At 38.3% G+C, this 24,541-nt stretch overlaps 1 protein-coding gene across 5 annotated transcripts in view; it reads left to right on the plus strand.

Annotated features, from left to right (window-relative positions):
- Nucleotides 1–2,300: 2,300 nt before the first annotated feature.
- SMPX (small muscle protein X-linked) overlaps nt 2,301–24,541 on the plus strand; it is a 40,863-nt gene continuing 18,622 nt past the window's right edge. The window contains exons 1-5 of one of the 5 annotated variants that reach the window (XM_062600478.1): nt 2,301–2,476; nt 6,021–6,080; nt 11,151–11,237; nt 12,935–13,088; nt 15,167–16,199. In XM_062600478.1, coding sequence (XP_062456462.1) covers nt 6,042–6,080; nt 11,151–11,237; nt 12,935–13,075 — 267 coding nt within the window. In that variant the 5' untranslated portion in view covers nt 2,301–2,476; nt 6,021–6,041 and the 3' untranslated portion in view covers nt 13,076–13,088; nt 15,167–16,199. Of the gene's footprint in view, nt 2,507–6,020; nt 6,081–11,150; nt 11,238–12,934; nt 13,089–15,166; nt 16,200–24,541 lie in introns of those variants that run through there. The other 4 variants (XM_062600490.1, XM_062600482.1, XM_062600460.1 and 1 more) reach the window with 4 other exon arrangements.

A 24,541-nucleotide genomic window follows, 5' to 3' on the forward strand; every position in this document is an offset into this window, starting at 1 on the left:
GATTACTCCTTTGCTGACTTTCAATTATATTACATTGTTTGCATTACACTAGAACATTTTGGGCTATAATAGAAAAATTATTTTTCTTTTGGGAGCCTCAGGAAAGTGGGAACTGTGCCCATGAGGATTCTCAAAAAACAAAACATTTAAGCATATTAAATAGTGACAGACTAAAGAAACAGTTGTGACATTATACAGTGAAATGTCTCAGTTAAGAATTAAGGTACACATATGTTTCTGTTAAGCGTCAACTTCGTTTTCAACACTAATAAGCTGTTCTAGGAAGCATATTAATTAGACAAGCTTCTAGGAATGCAACAATATATTTCAAACTATATAGGGATTTTCCTACTTCAAATAAATATGTTGTTACTATGTTCTTAGGATCTCAGTACATTAGACATAATTTTGTACCATGTGTGTCAATGCATTGTTTTCTGGGTCTGACAGACCAAGCTTTGAATTCTTCTCCTGAAATGCACATATGCCTCACTACTTACTTATTAAATCATCTGCTATTGTTTTTAGTAGATGAATCTATAGATCATGAGACTGTACATGCCAGTGGTTATCCAAGAGCAGTGGCACTCTGCAAAATAATTCTGAAAATGTCTATTTTTCTCTTGACGAATGTAAGCATTGCTACCTTTTCTGAGATTAAATAATAAAATTGTTTATTCCTTTTGTCCCAATAATTTAATGCAGTTTAGGTGTGGTATTTTTTGTGTGTTAGGTGTGTCATACAGGTAGATTCTGTTCCTATTTATGCATCATTAAATCTATCTGTTAGATCACTTGTTACTGCCATGAAAATCTGTTGAAGGAAAGAGTACTGAACAGGTATTACTCAGGCGTATTTGCAAGGCAATTGGATTATAAGTGTAAACAATGGCCTAATTTGAACTGCAGAACCTTTGTTAAATTAATCGCACATAAAAGAAAGAACTGCATATACTTCTTGTATCCTAAAGCTGATATGTAATACAACTATTGTAATATAAATTGAAATAAATTAATTTACAAGACCATGTTACAAATGTATCTCTTTTCTTTCGTTCTCCTCTAATGCTTTTGATGTAAATATGAACCTTCAAAAGGAAGTATATCAAATCACTCAACCTGATCCCAACTTTGCTTTAAGGTAGTCTCAATCACCTGGAAAGCTTGACCTTAGACCATAACGGGGCAAACTCCTCTATTCTAGGCAAAACACAGGCCTGTGAGCCCTGTTAGGAGGTCATCTTCCTCCTTGAGATATTTGAAATGAAAAAAGTGATAGGACAAGTAAGCTAACATCAAGGGAAATCATCCCTGAAATCATTATCCCAACTGTTAGTTGTTATAACTATCTTTGTCACTAATTCTGAAAATTGCTGATCTTCTCTTGAAAGTAGCTCTCACACAGACCTGTCCTTGCCCGGTAAGCAGTGCAGCAAGTGGCGTGTATGGTGTCAGGGATAATGATACTGCTGCTGTCACCTATAGCGTTGCGGGTGGAGAACAGCTTCAGCAGAGGAAGGACTGAAGAGGAAAGCACACTTTTCTGAGGTGGCAGTGAACTGGAAGCTGCATTTCTGGGAATGGAAACCAGAGACTGTGCCCCATGCTGGACTTATGCCATGCCCCACGCCAGACTTGCAGTAGCTGCTCTGCTTGGGTAGCCTACGCCAGAGAGAGTGCTCCCAGGTAGCATGTGCAGCACAACTGTATAATTATGGTTTACTTCTCATATTAACTATAGCAACTCCCACTGCACACACTTTATTAAGCTTTTCCTCGCCCCCCCATCCCCTAACATTCAAGTAATAGCAATTACAGCCTCGCATTTTCAGGACTTCTCCCTATGACCATGGCTGTCCTGCACAAGGGACACTACACCAAGACCCTGGGGTTGCCACTGAGCAAGTTCACCCCTAACGAAGCAACAAGACAGACACACTGGTGTGGCGTTCGCCTCGCTAGCTAGTCCCGAGGTGAGTTCTGCATAATTACGTCTTCATAATTATTTAATTTCCCAGCGTGGCAGTAGGGAGGTACGCTCTGCCCAAACAGTGCAAGAGAAGTTTCAGGTTATGCATTTTACCTTCTATCATCATATGCCTTGGTCTTGTGAAAAACCCCAGAACTGCAGGGAGAGGGAGGGCAAGAAAAGGACCCAAAGGTGTGTTTCTTCAACACCTACTACTTGACACTTGAGCCCTGGTCTTACGATGGTCAAGTGTCACGGGGGACCAAGTTACAGGGCAAATCGAAGGCTATATTTAGGAAGAACAACTGGAAGCTATGACAGGAATTCTCTTTTACACTTTGCTTCTAAACTGAGTTCTCCTCCAGCCTGGAGCAGCTCTCAGTGCCATCCAGGCTGAAAGCATCGGAGCTATTTCAGACACATTAAAAGGATCACAGTCAATATCTCAGCTGATAGAAGAAGGCACCTTTTTCAGCATCAAAAGGAGGTGTATAGACTCGCTTGACGGTTTGGAACTTTTCTTATATAAGTAAATAAGTAAGCTAATCTTGAAGGGGTTGATTACAAACTTGAAAGACTTATGAAAACTCTTTAATAACTGGCTGCGAGGTAACTGTGGTGGTTATGGGTTTCTGCTTATTTTAATGTCTTGTGCAGCATATTTGCGCTTTCAGAGCAGATTGTTATAGTTATTGCTTTATAGTTTATGGGGATCTTAAAAGATTTAAAGCAGAAATCGGCTTAAATACCTAGTGACTCATAAGAAGCATAACTGTGTATTAGCTTGAATACTGTCGTACATACATACATGCTTAGTGTTTCTGTATGTTTGTTATAGCTGAGGGTTTTGGTGGCAAGAGAGGTGTTCTTTCCCTGTAAGCTTAACATGGGACATGTAAGGGGAACAACTGCAATTTAGAAGATAGTATTGCACTTGCCTAGAGCATGTAGTAAGTTTTTGTATGAAAGTCTGGAAGCTGAAAAGTGGGGGCTTCTCTTCCTTCTTCGTAATAGCTGGGTTTCATAGTAGTGCAGTTCCTGTCAAAGCCTTTTTATAAGATAATACACTGCAGTATTCTGTCCAAAATTACCATTGTGCTTGATGCTTAAGTACTGCAGTGGGGGAAAGGACAGCTTTCAGCTGGGGGGGAGGGCTCTTTCTATTGCCTATATACTAGTGTACATCTTTTGTACAGATTACAAAAGATGGTATTGTGATATCACATTGAATTTAGAGCAAATTGAATAAGCTTATTATCTTTCTGCACCCCTTTCAGAAATTATTTTTAGCAAAGGGAGAGAAGATAGGTTCTTTGTTTTTTAAGGGTTCTTCTCAAAACACTGATTTCTTTCAGTCTGTCAAGTAGTCCTGTTCATGAGTATTTCCACTATGAAGTAAGGAAAGCAAGTGCATTTGCATTGGAAGTCCAGCATTAAATAGCTCCAAACTGAAATAACATTGCCATTGCTTTCTAAGTTTGGCTCTGCATGTGCACCATAAAAGGTAAGAGGTAAGGTGTGGGGAGGCCAAAAAGACACTGGGGAATAAGGCTCTGTGTGTGTGCATGAGTGTGAAACCTGTGAAATTCTGAGGTGGAAATTACTGTGAGGAGTAATTTCTTCAAGTTTGCAGACCTGATTGGTATGCCAGGAATACTATAAGCAGCGTAGTGCTCTTGATTCTCTCTGAGACATAGTGAAAGAGAAAAAGTGTTTATAAAAATGAAGTAATAGGTGCATCTGTAATCTAAGGTTTATTTTCCTATGATTGATGGTCAATGCTGTTCTAGAGGGAACCTCAGGAAATGGAGAGAAGGGAACAGAGCCAGAGAAGATTGTCTATTTTTACTCAGTAGCGTGCTGTTGTCCTGATTTCTGTGGCAGTAATGAGGACAGCATGAACTGGTAGGAAAATCACCTCCTCCAAAAGCAGTCCTACACAATTGTATCATACATCTGTCTTTAGGAACCAGTGTCTGATTGCAATCATTTCGAACACAGCCTTCGCATGAACTCCGAGCAGCTCAGTGAGGAACGCTATCACTGTGCTTGCTTTAAAGCAGAGATTCAATGTAAATCCTTGTCCATCTAGCTTTAGGTGGCCCAAGAAGCATGTATCAGTTTTCTGAAATGCCTAAACACAGAAGGTGGAGGAGTACATTAAGTGCATAGTAGAAATCTTAGCTTGAATTTCTTTGTGACAGTGTTTATAAAGCAGATCCGCTATGTTTTAAGATGTTTTCTGTTAATTTCCTGTGCTTTTGTTTCCATTCTTCATTTTGATTAGAAAGAGGAAAAGATTATAAGAAAAATGAATTAAACTTTTCTGTATTATAAGTTCCATCTTTCCAATGAACTGGGGGATTGTTTTGTATTTAACCTTGGAATACAACCACTGATTAGGAGCACAGTGCATAAGTATAAGCAGTGTAGCAATCATGAGAAAATGCTTATTTCCATGCATAGTAGAATTTTTAAAAAGGAAAGAAAGGAAACTGGCTGAAGTTTTGGCTTATTGAAATCCACATGAGTTTTGTCATGAACTTCAGTGGCTGGGATTTCAGCCCCAGAACTGAATTCTGATGTTGTTTAAACTGGCTCTGGTTTTAAGTTATTACTACAATGTAAAACTCACAGGAACCATGCTGTTTTTTATTTTGTATGGTGGGATTTTGTGGCAATTTACTGATTTAGCCGAACCAATTCAGCTCAACCTGAAGGCACTTGTGAAGACCATGTCCCCTGCTTTACACTGTTGTGGTTTGGACAGCATGCTTTACAGCTGCAGGTGCAGAGAGAGACCTGCAGTTGCAGGCCATTTTTACTTAAAGTTATCCTGTTCAGAATCATACATAGCTTTAAAGCTCTTGAATAAAGCTGAGAATAGGCAAGGACAAATCTTCCGTGCAGCTGGAGTGATACCATTTCAGACTGAAGCCATCCTACAACAAACAGATCTATACTCTTTGGAACTGCTTCAGTGGGACAGTTAAGCCGTTTGCTACACCAAATTCTTTGACCCAATTTTGATTTCTCAGTATATTTCTACTATTCTCTCCTACATATTTTTTCTGCTTTTCTCAGACCTCTTTCTGATGTCAGGTAAAATATTGTAGCCAAAACATGCTATATTGTTGTCAATTGATTCTCTGGTGAACATATACTTATTTCTCACCTTTTAACATTGCTATTTGTTTTTCACTGTGATGAGATAGCTTAGATACCCAGAATTTGATGAAAGGCTAGTCTGGTTAAAGTTAAATCTCAATGGAAGACAGTAAAAGGCCAAGGGGATATTTCAATTAAGCTGCTTGTGTTTGCTTTTTATTTGACCTTTATGGAACCCTTTGACTTTGATATGTTTGCCTTTGTTATTGTATATTAATTTTGTATCAGTCTATATTTTTATCTGCATGAAGTTTTATGAAAAACTTTGGGTTTTTTTGTCTTACTGCTAAAGAAAATGAATGAATCTATATGATATAAAACTTTGAAGAGAAGCTATTTTGTACCCTGGAAACTGTCAAAGAGAACTTTACAGTTTAACCATCTTAATCATTTCCAGTCTATACAGATTAGAGATTTTTCAAGAATATGTGAGTCAGAAGATGGTTATGTCTGCATTTATCAATTTACTTTGTAGTGAGTTACATTTCATTTCAAAGAAGGTTTAGAGTTCTAATAGTTCATAAAAGCATAGTGTGACAGAGGTAGTCATACATTGTTTATCCTCAAATATTTTCTTTAATTCTTGCTCATTTTACAATGCTATTAATATTTGAAAGATTTCTTATCTCTACTCATTATTGTTTTTGATGTGAAAGGTATGGCTCCATTTGTGGCTATGAAAGATTAATTGGGGAAGCTCAGGTGTTCTGTCCCCCGCAGGTGTTCAGGAGGAATAACTAAGCAATTCTGAAACTGAGACTGAAACAGGAGACGGGCAGATGAAATGGAAGCCTGTCAAGAAGCAGCATGGGTTAAGTTCTAGCTTATCTCTCTTAGCTATCAGAATGTCATAGCCTGTAACACTTTCCCATTTTGCTTGCAGGGATACGACTCTCTCTTAAAAATGTCAAAACAGCCAGCATCACATGTCAAAGCCATTCAGGTAAGAGACAGTGTTTATGTTTCTAATATAAGAAAATAATAAACCTCAACCTCTGTTACTTGGCAAACTGCATTTTGTTTGTATAAAACAGGACAGAAATACTAACTGGGCATTATTTTTTTAAAATGAAAAAGCTTGCTAGATGTGAAAGAACTCAAAAATATTTACCTGAAGATTGTCCTATAATCTGAGCAGAGAAAAGAATGGGTCAGTTAGGTTGCTTGGTTGATTGTTTGCTCATATGGTCTCTCCCATGTTAAGTTATGTTTGTCTGTGGATCAACTAAGTAAGATACACATCAGCATTAAGAGTAAAACTTATTCTTTCAACTATTGGATTTTCTACAGAATTAATATAATTTTACTGAAACTATAGGCTAAAAAGATGGCATACCTATTAATATTTTTCATGTCTACATCTCTTTAGGAATAACTATATATCTCCAGTATTTGCTTAATAAAGCATTTTATGTAAAAGCCAAAATAAAATTTTGATGTTTTGATTTTAAAAATTTTGTATGTCTCATATCCTCTTAAATAGTGTCTGCTCATATGGATGAAGTCTGTTGTTATACATCTGTAAAAGAAACAGTTGGAGAATTTTCCCAGTATCATTTTGAAATAGCTAAACGATGGATTAGTCATCCTATCACTGATCCCTGTCAAAAGGACAAAATAAATCCTGAATTTTACAGTGTTTTTATGTATTTTGCCAAATGCATTTGCAATGCAATTTTCCCATGAGTTAAAGGTCCCTTGAAATTACATAAGAACCACAAAACAGAATTTCTGAAGTCTGAACTGCTCTCTGCTACCCCAAAATAATATCAACTTAATGGATTAGGGTATCAAGAAGATTAATTACCTAGTATGCTAGACAGCATACTGAAGTTGCAAAGCAGTGTATAATGCTAATTCTGATTGTAATCATCAAGTGTACTGAAACAGGCGTGCAAGCTACTGCACTCCAATTCTATTAAAATTAGTGAAAGTTTGCCATTGATTTCATTCAGTTCAAAATTTTGTCCCTCTTAAATACTGACTTTGGAAACATTTGTATGACTAGTGAAAAACTGTAGATAATTTCTAACTCAGAATTATTTACATTTTGCATCTAAGGTTCATGGACACATACAATCATTTTTAAGGGATGAACTTGGTTTATTTTTTTCTATAGAGAAAAGAAGGGGATATTGACTCCTTTCTCAAATTTATGAAGACTTTTAAACTTCTAAATGTAAAAAATGTGTCTAGTTTGTCCATTAAAAAAGATGCTTTTAAATCATTAAGTTTAAGCACTAAGTTTACTATTTTAAGAAACTTCATTTTTTTCAATGAAAACTTTTTCATTGGAAAATAAATTACTTCACAGACTTTAAAATAAATTTATTAAACTCTGTGTCAGAGGTTGCTCCGTCAGGGAAACTTGCCCTGGAATGGATGCCTATTACACTTTGAGTATTCTCAGAACCATGACTCAAAATGTCAGATCAGTTTTGTATGTTGTGATTCATACGTTATGCTCCTTTGCTGTTATGAGCTGTTGCAGTAGGACCTACATCCCCTGGAGAATAGACATGGTGCTGCAGCAGTGGAGATACAATCAATCCTAATTGTCTGAAGTCTCCCTGGGTCCTTGGGTGTCAGAAGTGGCTCCTTTCTGACCCTAGGAGAGACACGCTGAAACCTTTGCATGCTGATGGCCACTAGATACAAACGTGGAGGAGTTCAGGGGAGTGTCTGGTTCCGGGGAGTGGCTCCTGGGTGATAAATGACCAAAATAGTATTAAGTCCTGGTAATATATTCCTTGCTGCTGACACAGCACTGGGGCCACTCCTGAGCTGCCCTCTCCTGCTCTGGCTGTAGACGGTGTACATAGCTCTAGCTGACAGTTGTCCCTGCAGACACTACTCCCGTCTTTCTCCACCGATGGGGGTGAGGGGTGGCTCTGCTTTCTCTGAACTGTATTCAGAGCTGTCTGAATAGTTCCCTGTTTTCCTTACTCTGGACATGATTATACTTTCTGACTTGCTCAGCCCGCCTTCTGGGCAGTCAGGAGTGGCCATGACACTGTGAAGGATTTATCTGTAACAGTCCTAAACTTATGCACGGCTGCTGGTAATGCAAGACACAACAGTTCCTAATATAGGCACCTTGTCTCCATTAAACAGAAGGACAAACTTACACAGACCTCTAAATATCCCTTTAATGGAGTCAAGCCAGCAATGTATTTCACATTGTGAAATGTGAAATGTGACACAAGCAATGTATTTCACACTGTATTTCACACTGATTTCACACTGTTTCACACAATGTATTTCACACTGACAAATATTTTTCCTTCAGTCTGTTGAGGAAGATCTTAGTACAGTATATCATTTCCACTCATGAAAAACTGCAGCGACATCCAAAATATGGCAGGCACTATCCAAAACCAAAGAAAGATGCAAAGCCAATGATTTGAATAATCAAAAATAATTTTTAGTAAGTAATGATTAAAACAATAACCACACCCACAAAAACTGTCCAAAGCAATTATAATTTACAGCATCAGAAGTTCAGAACAAAAAATTTCCCATTCAGTATTTCACTGGGTTGAGGAAGAAGGGAGAAGTCACTGAAACTTGTGTCTCTATCCTAGCAGACAGGTGATGAGAACACCAAAGAGGCTTTTAAAAACAGAATTGTAAGCTTGTGCTGGTCTCAGCACAACACAGTCCTTACAAAGCTACATTTGCCTGCAGGAGTTGGTGCAGTGTTCACCCATTATATGGCTGCTTATTCAGAGGAAAGGAAGAGTTCTGGATTAAGATGGAGAGTTATAGCTCAGGACTCTAGTATCTCTTTTTGGGAACTGCTAGGAAATTAGTCATACTTTCATATCATACTAGAAATAGTTTGTCGTATAGTTTGTGTTATCAGATCTAGACAGTGTTAAACTATGTTTTAAAGGCTGCTTGTTTTACCAAGTTAATATATAGCATCTGCATACACCTTGTCCAAACTCAGAAGTGACTGCACATACAGCAAACAAAATACTTCAAACTACTTCTGTGTGACACAGAGTGCTGTGAAAATGCTGAAGCAGACCAAAGAATGGCATATTTAATTTAATTAGCAGTCTGGCACTTAGTGGTTCATTTTTGTTTGCTGGACCCTTTTTAGGCACAGCTGGTCTGTCAATCACAGCAGGAAACGTGAGGAACAGGTATCAGAGTTACAGTTTTGTGTCATGTCCTGGGTTGCTGTGGGAGGCTGACTTCTACTACTGAGGCCAAGGGGATGGAAAGCTTCAGTTCAGAAAGAGCACCAGGAAGAGAGAGCTCTCTCAGGAATAGCTTTAATGTCTCAAGCCTGCAAACTTGTCCAACCACACTAGCTGTAAGGTGCATAAAAGTGTCTTATTCCAGAAAAAAGTAGCTGAGTCAATTAAGAATAGCAAAGCTGTTTTTTCCCCCACTGGAAAATAAACTAATGGGTTAAGTACTGTGATGCTGAAAATACCCCATCTCCTGGGAATTTAATAAGTGCAGATGAAAGGTTTCACAGTACCTAAACTAATGTGCAGTGAAAAAGCATATGAAATGAATACCTAGCTTGTCTATAAAATACTTGGTCTTACAGATAATAGCCAGGCCCACTGAAATAGCAACATTACCTTGCATTAACATTAGTGGAAAAAAAGAATAAAAGGAAAAGTGCATATTTCTCAGCAAATAGTTTCTTTATTTTGTTAGGGTTTGATTATAGCTTTCAGAACATTTGTTGTTACTAAAAACAGGAGCTGTTTTTATTGTAGATACCCAAGATGGGGCACGATCTGCAGGACCATGATTAAAACAGAAGGGTGAGATGATTCATCTTCATTTTATGCAAGTCAGTCAGATGGCAAATTACAATAAAACAGCTCACTATTTGAAGTTTCTCTGTTTCCACTCAATAACATTACCATTTCACCTGCTGGTTTTACAAGTGGGAGTCATGGTATTTTGATGACATTTCCTAGGAGCAGCTTCTCTTCTGAGATCACGAGATAAGAATAGGTATAAATTGTACATTTAGTTGATCATGCCATTTGACTTTTAAAATAATCCAGGCTAGGTCACATCAGGAAATTGATACATTTTAACTGCTCTTTTATAATAATGTTTTGTGTCATTCTTTTTTTCAAAAATATTTACTTTGAAGATATCTGTTCTAAACCCCATTTTTGTTATGGCTAGAGGCTATCTGACCTCCCACAAAGACAACAGACCAAACCCATTCAGCCATACTGGTATCATTCTGGAGAAAGTTTGCTAAGACCCAGGGCGCGAACGGTCTGTCAGGTTTTTGACCAGGATCAGCCTCCTTTGGCTAGTGACCCCCATGGGAATCCTGCTGCAGATGGGGCTGAGGTGGCTTGGCAACACCCAGCCGGACCTGGAGCTTTGGAGAGCCACTCTGCCTTTTCTTGCTAAGGGATCCTCTCTGCAATGGAGAGCCGCATTGCTAGGCCAAAATGATTTGTACTTTGTAGCCACTTCGGGTGAATTGTGCCCATAAAATCGTATTTTAAACACTACTAGCCTAAGCTGGCTCAATAGAATTTTCCTTCCTGACTACTTATGATTAAATGAAGTCCAAATTGGTGTCACTGCTGGGGAAGAGTGTTCCAGTGGTTTCGGTGTTACTGTGGGATTTGGGTGATTTATACTTAAATCCTTATTCTGCTGCTTACTTTCTAATTGACCTTGACCAGATCAAATAGGCCCAGATCCCTAAAGACACTTTGCTGTCTAGTACTCACTTATTTAAAGTCCAGTGAAGTCAGGGAACACTAGACTAAAAAGCAAGACTTCAAAAGCTTTCTAGGTATCCTTGTTTTTTCATTTTGCATCTTTAAAGCAGAGATGAAAGCATTTCCCTTTCCTACAAGAGTGTTGTGATGAAGCATACATTTAAGGCGTAAGTGTCAGAAACTAGGAAAATGTCTATACTCTTGGTGCATCCCTTAAAAGTTCTGTCAATTACCAGCTTTACCTTTATTTATCAGTCACTGTTACATGTATCATAATTTCCTTCTCACAGGCTAATATTAACATCCCGATGGGAGCATTTCGACCTGGTGCAGGTCACCCTCACAAAAGAAAAGAATTTACACCTGAAGTGGAGGAGGTAAGGTTGGTTGTTTTTCCTGGTTATTCAGATTACCAAGCTGTGCAAGAAAACTGTGGAAGGAAGCAATACAAGCTCATGGCATCTTTAACTGCTGGTACCATTTTGTGCATTCCTCCAAACACATTCTGTATCAGTTTGCTTATTCTCTTGCTAGGCTTGGCTGTTCCAGCTAATTGTCTTCCATTAAGCCAGATATTAGACAATATAGAATATATATGCTACACACACACACTATATATATATATATATATATATATATATATATATATATATATATTCATATAGTATTTGGGGCATGGATTACTGGGATCTTAAATTATCAAAATAGAACATCTAGCGTAATGTTATTAATTAGTATTAGCTTGTATATAACTAAAAGAACACATTAGCTAAAAAATGATAAAAAGTTAATTTAGTAAGCCAAACAATATAACTGTTGACTCATTTTTCTCCCAAATGGTGATTTAGAGAAAGTTTTAAAAAAAACAAATAAGAAGAACCTGACAGTTTTCTAAATTCCATGTTTACTTGTACCTGACATTACAAAAAGTCTGCTTTCTGGTTAATATTGGGGTCCATAAGTGAACAGAAAAAAAATGTCTTACTGGCCAATAATAACTGAAACATAACTTTGAATTTTTTAAAATGAATTTTTAAATATTAGGAATTGAGTCTTTACAGTCAATACATAAGAAAAACCTCTCCAAATATAGTGGTTAATAAATCCAAGTACTGAATTAACCCAAAACCCCACCCCAAGCTGACATTCTCAGGAGTAATTAAAAAAGAAAATGGAATTTAATTGTGAAAATTGTTTGCAGAAAAATACTCATTCACCTCTAGCCTTACATGAATCTCCCTGTGTGTTACCTTTTAAAAATTCAGAATAGGTTGGATAAACCTTAAAATCCCTACTGGAAAACCACCCCTTCAAAACATTACTCAGTCTAGAATAGAAATTGTCTATAATAAAAGTCCTACCTCACCCTGGAGCAACGGTACTATTCAGCAAGTACAAAGAAGTGAAATACTGTGATCCATCAGAAGGCTAGTTGAGATGTTCCCTGTTGTGTAACAACTGTTATTTAGCCTGCATTTTTTCAGTGTCAACAGAACACCCTTTAGGCACTACCCTAATTCAAATATTAAATGACAAAAATCCTTCTGGTCTTATGACTGAGCTTAAGAAAAAATAAACATTATTTCACGCTGAACTTGGATGGCTATTCTGGGGTCCATAACCTACAATGGTAACTGGTCTCCAAAGTTGCAGAGGTGCATGATATTTTTCTTCCACAACTGGCTAACAACTGTGAGACTCTAAGAGATTAAGTGATCAAAATATTTATTCCTTATTTTTCCCCTAAAAAAATGAGAGACCTGAGAGTTGCCTTTAATATTCCACTCAATTAACTTCCTGCTAATGGTTTGACACTGTAAATTCTTACCCATTTACAAAAAGATCCAGATTCCTCCGCACCAAGCACCTTCTAATTTTCTTTTTAGAATGTGTTTAGACACTTCAAGGCTACAACCAACAAGATAATCCATGCATTCCCTCTGTCTTGCACCCTTGCAATTGTGACTGCATTTAGTATGAAAAAACCCTTTTGTGTTTCCCGAATAAGCAGCCTATGCTCCTGCTCAAGGGACTTCTATAGCAGCAGTGAGGTGACTGGTTTCATTTTGTGCAGAGTGTTCCTGCTTCTACAGAGGCGGAGAAAGACAAGAAACATCTCCCAGGAGCTAAGAAACTTCCAGGCCCTGCTGTCAACTTATCGGAGATTCAGAACATAAAGAGTGAGCTGAAGTTTGTTCCCAAAGCTGAACAGTAGTTGAAACAAGAAGGTGAGTAAAAGAGATGTTCTTTGCATGGCTCTAGGAAAAGCAGGTTGATCCAGAAAAACTTCTGTGTCAAAGGATGGCTTTCCGGTCACCCCAAAGGACTTGGAATTGCACCCCATATTTCAAAGACAAAATATAATTTGTAGAAGAAAAGCTCATAATTCTTGGAATTCTGCATTCTTTCAAACCCAGAGCATGAAGGAAACTGTGTCTGATGATATATGGCACCCACCTGCTCTCCTGAAAAATATTTATTCATGATTATGAAAGCTAGTTTAAGCTTTTTGCTTCATGAGCACAAGCTGCAGTTTTACTGAATATGGGACTTTTATTTGTACACACAAACTACAAAGCAAGTTATTACAGTCATGGACAAGTAGGTCAGTATTTTTAAAATGTGCTCCTTTAGAATGTTAAACTTGGAAGATTTGATCTTAGTTTTACTTCTGCAGTTCAGAACTGACATGCTAATGGTTCGATGCACTTGACCAAACCAATGGGCCTAATGTCACTTGCAATGACCAAGGACATAGAGTGTGTCTGTGTGTTTGGGGGGGGGGGGAATCTGTGCTCATTTAGAGTGGTAGCTGGAGACCAGAGAGGCATCCTTGGGCATTGCAGATCACACCAGAGACCTATGGATTAAGCCACTGGTCTATGACAAGTACCACATATTTCATCTTACTCTTTTTACGGAAATATTCATCACTTCAGCACAGATTGCAGTGTTATTTTCATCTGGTTTACAACAAGGCCTATAAACCTCTGTTGTGCCACATTCTGAGCCTTAAAGCAATTACTGAGCATCTCCATCAATGAAGTTATTATCTAATTCTCTTTGAAAAGCCTGAGTCAGTGAAGATGCATTAGGCAGTAACAATGGAAGTTCAGCTGTACAGATAAGTGGCCACACAAAAACCTGGCTCCAATAAGAAAAAGATATTTGTGTCACCAGTAGTCATCTGAACTGCCAATTGTGTCTATTGACAGAAGTCCTTTTTATCATGAAGGGAGGCAGAGGAGTTAAGCTGAGTAAAAGAACATCATCTTGAATTTACTGCACAGAAACATAAAGGAAGAACAAAGCAAAATAAAAAAAACAGTGCAAAAGGATTCTGTAAGAACAGAAATGTTATGGACCAGGGATCTTGAGAGCAATGGCATATAATCAGAGTGAATTGCCCCAGTACGCAGTGCAACATTAATTTATTTTTATGTACAGCATAAATATACCATTTAGAAGGAAAAATGAACAGTTTTTTTTTCCTCGCTTTTACCCTGCTGTGTCATAAAGTTCCTGTTATTTTAAAGAAACAGCAGAGTCTTTCTCTTCTGCAAACTTGGGAAAAGGAGAAATAAGGTTTTGTAAAATGTAACATTGTAGTCATTGCACTAAAGCAGTGCCCAGAGAAATATGAATTTTTAATATGAGACTTTAAAGTGCTTTTCCTCTGTAAGAGATATTTAGACATAATATAACTCCATATTTAGTTTCAGATTACTGATATTTGCAAAGTTTACAATCGTTACTTTGTAAGTAGTTTATTGAGAGTCTGACAGAAACATGGTATGCACAGAGGTTCTCTCTAAGCAGAGGATTTCCATGGGAATGGTTAACCAGCTAAAGGGTATCTTGAAAGTTGTGAGATCACTCTGCAGTCCTTTCCGTCTGTCCTTATGATGTTGTCTTGGTTATTAGATTCTGATGATGACACAGATGAGATGATTAATCACATCGCTTACGGGAAGAGAGAGTAAGGCAGAAAGGAGGAGATGGTGAAGACTACTGTGAAGGGATGCTAGTTCCACTTAAGAGGGAATGGCTGTATGAAATAAATAATATTGCTCAGCGGGAAGCAGCAAGTGATCAGAGGGTTCCCATGCTCAGCCATTAAATGCCTGTCCATTGGAAGGGGATAGCGAGTGCTATCCCCTTACTGTCAGTCTCTCCCTCAGGGGCTTAATGTCTGGGCATTTTTGTGCCCAAATATGGCTGCAATGATTTACATTCAATACTAAATATGATTACAGCGTATCTGCTCATCTGGTTGGTATTAAAAGCACTGCTTTCTTGATTTTAGGTAGTAGAGTCACAGATCGTATCTGAAAAACTAATTTCCAGAAGAAGATCAGATATGGTACTCACTGGAGACTGGGAGTTTGGTTTTAGTTGCTGGAGAGCGATACACTGCACATTTTTATATATTTCTAACTTCCAACAGGGCTGATAGCCATTGCTGCTCTGTAACACTATAGACAAGAAAATCTGCAAAAGAATTTAACTTTCACAGAGTATAGAAACCAGCTTGTAAATCTTTATCTTTGAAAGGAGCTTAAATACTGATCTGCTGTTACACAGATATAGGTTTACAGTCTTTATGTTCAGAAATGCTGTAAATTTCTTTTAAGATACAGTGGCATCATTCTGCTACTCCCCTGTTGCTTTTATCCCTCAGTGCCATAAAGAGACCAAAATGCCTGTGGATGAATTCATATCCTTCTTTTCTTCTTGCTAAATTATCAGTAAGCAGGTTGTTGATGGATAAGAAAACTCTAAAGTTCTGGCTTGCTTGAAGAACCCTTTTCCCGATAATTCCTTAGAAATCTAGTTTTGTTGTTTCAGACACACATATTGTAGTTCCTATGATTGGTCACTGGAGCTATTTGCATTGCCTTGGTTTCAGTTTCTTTGTCTCAAATCCAAATATACAACTTCAAAGAACTGGTGGTGTTAAAAGAGACCAGTCTTACCCATCTGAAACACATGAGAATTTAATTCCAAAGAATGATCAAAGACAATCTTTGCAATCTGTCTGTTAAAAAAAGAAAGAAAGAAAGAAAGAAAGAAAGAAAGAAACAAACAAACAAACAAAAAAAAAAAACGCCGAGACTTGGAGCCTCATGCCTTAGCTTGCTTGCCTGAGTTTGATCATTGCTCAAAAATCAAGTGCTATTTTACTTTTCTCACTGAGCCAGGATAGTCAGGGCGAATTGACCATGAAGGGTTCACAACTTGATGATTCAAGCCTAGAGGAGAAACCGATCAATTTGAATGCTAAATAAACAGAACCAAGTGTGTACATAAGTTCTAAATAAAACTGAAATATAAAGCAATTACTTGCCTCACTTCAACAGCCTTGAGAGGTACTAAATCTAAGGAGTGTCCCCTGTAGGGAACATGAGTTAGTTAAATTGGTCAAGCCCTGACCTGCAGCCTTTTACAAGTCGTGATGTAGTTAGGGAATTGTTGTATGACTGACCATGCCAATACAGTGAAGATTATCTTTATTTGCAAGAAATTCGCACTCACATCTGCCAAATACTTAGCTTCATGACCAAGACAAGGTAACTGATCTTCATTTCTACAATCATAGATTGACTGATCAATAGAATATGTCTGTGTAGAGTCCATACTGATGGATGAATGCATTCTTTCTTATTCATAATTTGGAAATATATGCTGTCATATATCAGAATAAATTCTTTTCAAACATGCACAGTAGAGGGATTGGCTTTGTTGGTATTTTTATATTTCTTCAGGTGCTCTGTAGGAAATATCCACCAAAACTGGTGGGATAATTCCAAATTCTGTAAATAATTTCCATTATGCTATGATCCTATAACCTACTATAATAAAAGTATCAAAAAACATACCTAACCATATCAAAAAGATTCCAGAAGTTTCACAACAGCAACAATTGTTTCTAACACTTCCTCCTAACATTGTTTGTCATTGGATTACTTCAGTAAAAGTCAGGTCAATGTGGTCAATTTTGTTATCATACATCATTTTAGTCCATGTTTTCTTGCTCAGAAATACAAATACATGTGTATTTCCAGTCACTAATGCCAGCTATACACAGTGCAAACACATCAGCAAAAATAAGGAACGTGCAAAATAGGAGGTTGGTCAAAGTAACATTGAACACGACAACCCTTAATTACTTACAAATTCATTGCTATCTTATTTTTCTGTTAGAATAATTGTGTTAAATATCTTTAGTTTTGCTCTTTCACCAGACTGGATCACCAAACATAGATAGGCATGTTAAGATCATAGTTCTGAATATAATAGGTTGTGAGAGGGATATAATTAATAAGATGTCATAAAACTGGATCCATTGGGTCATAAAGCGCTTATTGGTTAAGATATTCCTGCCATCATCCCTTCCTGCTAATCTATCATCTATAGTTAATTAATTAGCATATTCCTCTTTGTCATAAATAATTTTATTTTTTCTTCTATAAAACTGCAGATGATGTTTGATGTAGCTAATTTTGATATAAAATATGAGTACTGTTGTGGTTAGTTTCCTTTTATTCAGCCACATTTATTTTCTGTTGCTCCCTTTGTACGCCCACATTTCTACATGCACAACAGGCAAACATGCACAAAATAAAATAGTAACAAAATAACACCTACTAATCAGTTAAATATACTTCCCATTGAATAAATAATGGCAGGAAGCATTGAATTTTTGACAAATGGAATATGAGATGGCTGTGACTGACTGCTGATTGTTTTGATATCTCATGTGACAACTAGCATGCTGATTTTACCTGGAAATGTGACTGAGTACAATCAATATTTCACCTCCTTGTGTATATTAATTGCAGCGAATTTCTAAGCTCATGATTGGGTTCTCTCCTTATTCTGTAGCCCTTCATATTGGTGTCCTCAAATATGCAGATTTGTGTAAGAAACCCTTTTACAACTTCAATTAATGTGTCTTGAAGGGCCATGGAGTCTGCATCCTGGATTCCAGTTTGAAAGGGCCTAAACCTTCAGGTAGCATAGTCCAGTCTTTTCCCTTTTAAGGACTATCCTTTTCCTTTCAAGGATTATCAAATTAACAGTTACTGGAGGAACTTCTCCAAAAGTGAAAAGGGGAATTTACTGCCTAGTTTCACAGTGTGGAGTTATAAAAAATCTTTGTTAGGGACAAATGGGCAGCAGGCACAGGACTGTTTCCTGTTCATGTCGGAAGAAGCTCTCATCATGACACCAATAATGATTCTAGTTAGACTGTCACCAGAATTTGGTCAGACAAGATTGCTAAGCCAGCTGCCTTGACTGTTATTAACATGGTGCCTGTCTGGTTCAAGGTGTGAGAAATTTGCAGCGAGTAGCTATAAATAAGCTGTTGGCTTCGTCTGGTACCCTAATAGTGAAAGTAGCTTGAATCCCGAAGCATAGAGTTGATTCTGGTGTCAGGCTATAGAAGATGCTGAGGTGTATATTAAGGGTGTGAGAATAAGCAGGTAGCAAAAACTTTTGAGGGCAGCTTGGACTTTGCCTTGCTTGCAGCATTGCCTCCTCTGTACCACATTAGGAGCCTTGCCTTACATAAAATGAGGAATCTTGTCAGCAGAGCAACTTCTGAGACTGGCAGCACTTGGAGAAGAAAGAAAAAGGGAAAAATACAGAGGCCCCTAGAGGATAGAGCACTTAAATCCATACTTAAAAGATGTTCCTTGGAGTTGCTCTTAATTATTTACAAAAAATGTCAATCAACCTAGCCTGAAAATAGGCACTGTAATTTTTCCCATTGAGTACTGTGGAAGTTAATTATAGTTTCATGCTATATGCTGTTTTTAAGCTGCATATCAGTTGAAAAGGGGACATTTACTTCCCTCTGCGTCACTATTGTGATACACATTTCAATCGTTGCATCTATCGCATGCTCAGATAGACCAGAAGGACATGGGTGAACAGAGATACAGTGAAAAGCAAAGTCCCTGGCATCTTCTCCAGCAAACACATCTAGTGCCCTGCTTGTTGAAGAACTTTGATACGGTATGAGCTCTTGAAATAGCCTCATAATTTTAAGAAGATGAAGTAATTTGATTAAGCCCAAGTAGCCAAACTTCATGTGAGGAAAGGGAATTTTACATCCAGAGGATATCAGGATGGGCCAAGAGTTAAGGTTGTCTTACCTGGAGGGAAACAACAGGATCAAGAATAAGGCTGTGATTGCAAGAATTTCCGTCATTCTATTTCTACACATTATCTATCTATGCACCCACTCACTGTTTGGCTTGTATAAATGTCAGATCAGTTCTTGCCTTTTCCTACCCTTGCTTTCCTAGCATTCTTCATTCTTTAGTTCAGAATTGCCAGATTAGCAGTGCTCAGGAATTTCATGGCCAGTTATCAATTTTGCCAGACCCCTTCACTTTGTAAAATTGTCTTAATAAACTAAGTAATTGAGGAGTTTTACGATTTTTTTAACAGCATGTTTAAGTTCTGTTTTGCCTTCCAGGTTTTTTGAGTCCTTTTATATCATGTTTTCCCACTTTCTAAACCAGTACAACTAGAAATTTATTTGAAAGAGAAAACTAGAATTCCCAAGAAATAACATCCAAGTAACCCTTGGAATCATGTTATCTCCTGGAGCAAAAATAAAATTATTTGCAGTCTGTTTCCCAGGGTTTCCAAAGCTAGCTCCTTGTCTCTGAAATGGCCGGCAGCTGTCCGCTGTCAGGTGCAAAATGAAAGGATATTCTCTGCCACCAAAGAAATGCTATGGTAAGCCTCCAGCAGGTCCTTCCTCAGCTCTTTGCAACTCAGGGAGAGGTTTCTTCCGTATTCTCTTTTTGAACAGCAGAAGTGAGGAGGACAGCAACAGACTGGAGACACTTCAAGAAGCTTGAAGGTGTATGTTATTATGAGATTTATTTTACTGAATTAAAAACAAGGCATGCCTTTATGAACTCCAGATGCTCCCACATGAACTGGTTAGACAGAAAAAAAAACCCTAGTGTTTTGTAGTTTTGAAATGGAACTAATAATTTCAGAACAAACTCTGGAAAATCGGGCAACATTTTGCTCCAGAGCAAACAACAAGAACATTTTTTTTCAAAACATAAAACAGGCAAAACAAATAACTGTCATTTACCAACTATGTCTTCAAACACTGTTTTTGTTATTGGAAGAGAGAAGTACAAATTAATATCTCAAAGAATTGTCATTTTTTTAAAGAAGCCTATAGTGTGACAGGAAGCCTTTACAGGTTTTTAGAATGTAAACATGTTATGTACTCATCTACCATCACCATATTCAGCATCTCATTTCCAGAGCGTTTGCCAGAACAGGCCTCTACACAAGTATGGAGGAGGTGACTTCATTTAGCCTCTCACTCTGAAACTTTAATGCCCTTAAGGCAAATAATATTTCATATAGTAGAAATATGATCCCACAAATTTCTACTCCATTCCAGAATGAGAAACATCAGTTTTTAGACTGGAAGAAATTTCCAAGTATTTTGTTTGAAAGCTGAAAACTGTCTACTTTTTCCCCCCCTCCCTTTTTTTTTTTTTTTTTTTTTTTGAAATGAGTCACTATTTAATAGCTACTTTCCTTTGATCACTCTACTTTGTTGGTTGCTTAGCCTTGAACTTTTATTTTCAGGCTGATTTATATGGAAACCTCTAAATTCCATCAATGCTCTTCTTGACAAATTTTCTAAAAATTAAACTCTCCAGTCATTTTCTTGAGTTGGATGTAACTGTTGGGCTGACATCTCTCAAATGAAGCTTAGAAAGGCACGAAGCCACCTGGAGATGTCAGACATGGAGGCATCAGTGAACTGTCAAGTTGCAATAAAGTCAGTAGGTTATTTCTTCCTTACCTCTGCTATAGGTATTAAGTAGTATGAGCAAACTGCATCACTAAAAACTAATTACCCTTTAAATACATTCCTCTTAGAAATCTCAGAACATCCTATCAAAAATCCCTAAAACTTTAGGCCTCCATTAGGGCTATTTGCTGTGCGAACAGATACTGATCCTTGGAGAATATCCTTTGACTTAAATGGAGCTTGCCCTGAGGCACGCATATACGAATCCAGGCAGAACTAATTGCAAGCAGGGAACACAGGCATTAGAAAGTATTTGGAGGAAAGGAAAGAAGTCGTACTCAACACTATTAAATTGCTGTGAATGAGGTGAGAACAGTGCTGTTTCTCTGTTTCTGGGAACTGCCCCAGCAGCTGAGGCTAGGAGCACTCAGACATTATCATGACAGGCATCATGGAGAACCCAAAATAATAAATAATTCCAGTCATTAACTTTAAATAGTTCGAAATTGGTTCAGCACAAGGGTTTTCAAGTACCTGCACCAGAGTTAAAAGGCTAACTGCTTTTGAATACATCAAGCGAGACTCACTGCATTATTAACAGCTCAGCCAGTTTTATCAAATCTACATAAATTGTAGCCAATTAAGTTGACAGTGTGATCTGAAATATTATGGCTCTGCTGTGATAATCAAATGAATTTTTCGTCTCCTAAATTTAGTGCCTCATCATTTTGTTTTATACTTTTTATTCATTTCATTTGATAAGAGACTACCTAATTACGTTTTCACAGCCCTATGCTCAAGAACCACATAAACTAAAGTATTGCATTTTGGAATTGTTGTCATCTCTTTGAAAATTTTGGCTCAATATTGCACAGCGCTTGTGATCTGTGTCTGCGAGCAGGCCATTTCCACGTGGCATGCCTTGTTTATAGTTAGGATTAAAGCTGCTTCAGCCACTGAGTTACTCCTCATGTGCACCAGGTTTTGAAAGATGTCGCTTTCTTTTCAGTGCCAAGGCTACCTCTGTTCCACATGTGAGTGCAAATTCCTTGTGATGTTGAATAACATCGTATAATGGAGGCTATAGCTAGAGCTCAGGAGGGCAGTGGTCCCAACACTGGCCTACAGTAGTGAGGATGTATTATGCTGCACACAGTATTGTTTTTTGCTCTCCCTGCCTGCTGCAGTTTTAACTTCCTAATTTCCCTTTGACCCACAGCAGCATTCTCAAATGCAATGTATTTCCATGCAATAAGAGAACAAGCCACACAGCATAAGTATGCACATCCTACGGGTATATATGTATGTGTGTGTATTTTTACTCTTGGTGTTGGACATACTTTATTTTTCATACTTGATTTGCTGCAGGTCAGAGCTAGTTGAAAGGAAATTCAACTGAACTAACCTTTACTTGAACTTGAGATCAAGTATGAACTCTGGCTTTCTCCATTTCCATTTAGTGGTTACATTAGTATGACTGTATTTTTTTCCCATCACAATGGCCAAACTCTGTATACAAACATGAGTTTAATAAAAGCAGAATAACACCTCCCCTCCACCCCAGAATCAGTGCCCAGAATTTACTCCCCTACTTTGATAAAGTTACCCTAATGTTGCTTTTAATTTAATAATTCTGTTATTCAACTGCTAAAAAAAATAAATCGAGTTCTTCGGCTTTTAGTTCTCCCGGGTCTTTGTTCCTGTTTGTTGCCTCGGAGCAAACCTCATCTTAAAATCGCTGTTATGCCTGCCTGGCTATAGAGAGCCATTCGCAATCGGGGAATGTAAGCTGGGAGCGAACAATAGCTGTGGCAGTGAATGCCCTGACGGAAGAAGTGGGCTAGAGCTGTACTCTCCCCATTTCCTAACAAATGAACCAAGGGAGAGGCAGGCCAACTGCTCTATGTCAGCGGCTGTGTAAGTGCATTTTAACAGCAGGAGTAGCAGTAATGCTGGCACACACACGGAGAGAGCAGAACTGGCAAAAATAGCTTTTACAGAGGAAACATCAAAGAACAAAAACTGCCCCCAAAGCCAAACTGCTGCTGTTCAGAGGGAAGGACATCATGACAATAACTAGATGGTGTTATTTCAAGGCTTTTGAAAGGTGTAGCCTTTATATTTAAGATGGAATCAGCACAAAGCATGTACTGAAATGGAAGAAAATATACATCTGAAGACTTAAAATCGAGTATCTGAGCTTAACTAGGCAGAAGGCAAGGAAAAGTAAACCTGCAGTTGTTTCTCTGTTTGCAAGTCAGACTGTTCTTGACTGTAGTATTCTTCCCCAAAGGCAGTCAAAGACCAGGATAGAGTATATCCTGCACAATGCAGGACATTTACTTGAGAGTCTCAGCTCTTTCTAAATGTTGAATTTCTAAGTGTCCTTGCTTTTGTGATTTCGTCTGAAAACACATGAATTGATCCGTTCCTCCAGGGTTTGAACTGGAACTTTTATTTTGGACCAAAAAAATGAAAAATGCTCTCTCTCTCTCTCTCTGTTACTCCTTAAGAGAAGGAGTTCTCTCTCTGAAGGATAGAGACATAGTTTCAGTTTTTCAGTCCATTTGCCAGAAGTAAAGTAAGCTCAGATGAGGATGTACTTCTTCTTTAAACCCTTTGTACAAAAAGTACCAAACTAGGCAATACCACAGAACTGTAGTCTTTTCCTCTCTTCAGATGCTTTTCCTATTTTTCTTCTTAAATTTGACAAGTGTTGCAAAAGATTGCTACTAGATCTTATGGCAATAATTAATTTGGGGGTTAGTATCTTATGCCCATTTAAGGAGCAGTTAATTTTTGCCTCTCAAGTTACCATAGCTTAACATGTTTGTTGACAACATTGGAGTCACTGTTGAGCATGTATGTACTTCTCAATCCAAGCGCAAAGCTATTGGCAGTTTGGTTGAAATTAAAGAAATCTATTTCCCTGAGGCAGGCTGAGAGATAGATTAATTAGCTCCAACTTCTAAAATGCCTTACTTTAATAGAGATCATGTATGTGATTGGAGACTGGTTCCCAGAGAAGTTTGTGCTGATTTGAGGCTAGAAGCCTCACTTTTGAGCTAAAATTTTGCCATTCCTAAGCAAAGGAAAGTCTTCAGGATCCTGCTGCAGTGAGAGTTTCAGCATCTAACCAATTCCTTCAGGGCAAGCCTCACATATAAAAATCAGGTATGCTGGCATTAGAGTGCCTTCAGGCAATGCAGCTTTGCTTGATGTCCCTCAGCCAGTGACAGGGGGGTTATAAACAGCACAGGGATCAGGTACATTTGGGCAGAATGATGCAGGGAGCCGTCTCAGGTGACTGTCAGCTGGAGGACAGCAGAACTGTGCATCGCTGTAAACTTGGGTGCCACAGAGAAGCACTGCAAGCCCTGTGCAAGCTCTCTCTCTACCACGGAGATCATGCTCTTGCAGGATCTACCAGTAGTTGCACTAAGCCCTATTCAACACCTACTGGCTGGCTATCTACACTGTTAAAGAGGGGAGCTGATGGGGAACTAAAGCACCATACCCTTGGGGTAGGGCAGCTGGGAGCAGAGAGTAGATGGCCCAGAGCCTATGGCACCTGCCTGGCAGATCCTGGTCACATCTGCCTTGATTGCTCTCTCCCAGGGGCTGAACACAGGCCAGCACTGCCTTCATGCAGTGAAAATGCTCAGGGGCAGATCCTGGTCTCTCTCAAAAGGGAATTGGCTCCAAAGAAACATAGAGAGGAAAGTGAAGGATGGAGATGCCTTTTCTCATCCAGAGCCCCCAGCATCTCTTATCACACAGGCCTGGGATACTCGGGGACTCACTGGTCTTCTTTCTTGCTCAGAAGCCTGCTTTCCTGCCACCTCGAAGAGACAGCACTGCATACACTGTTAAGAA

Source organism: Rhea pennata, chromosome 1 (assembly GCF_028389875.1).
Source record: "Rhea pennata isolate bPtePen1 chromosome 1, bPtePen1.pri, whole genome shotgun sequence".
Classification (NCBI taxonomy): Eukaryota; Metazoa; Chordata; class Aves; order Rheiformes; family Rheidae; genus Rhea; species Rhea pennata.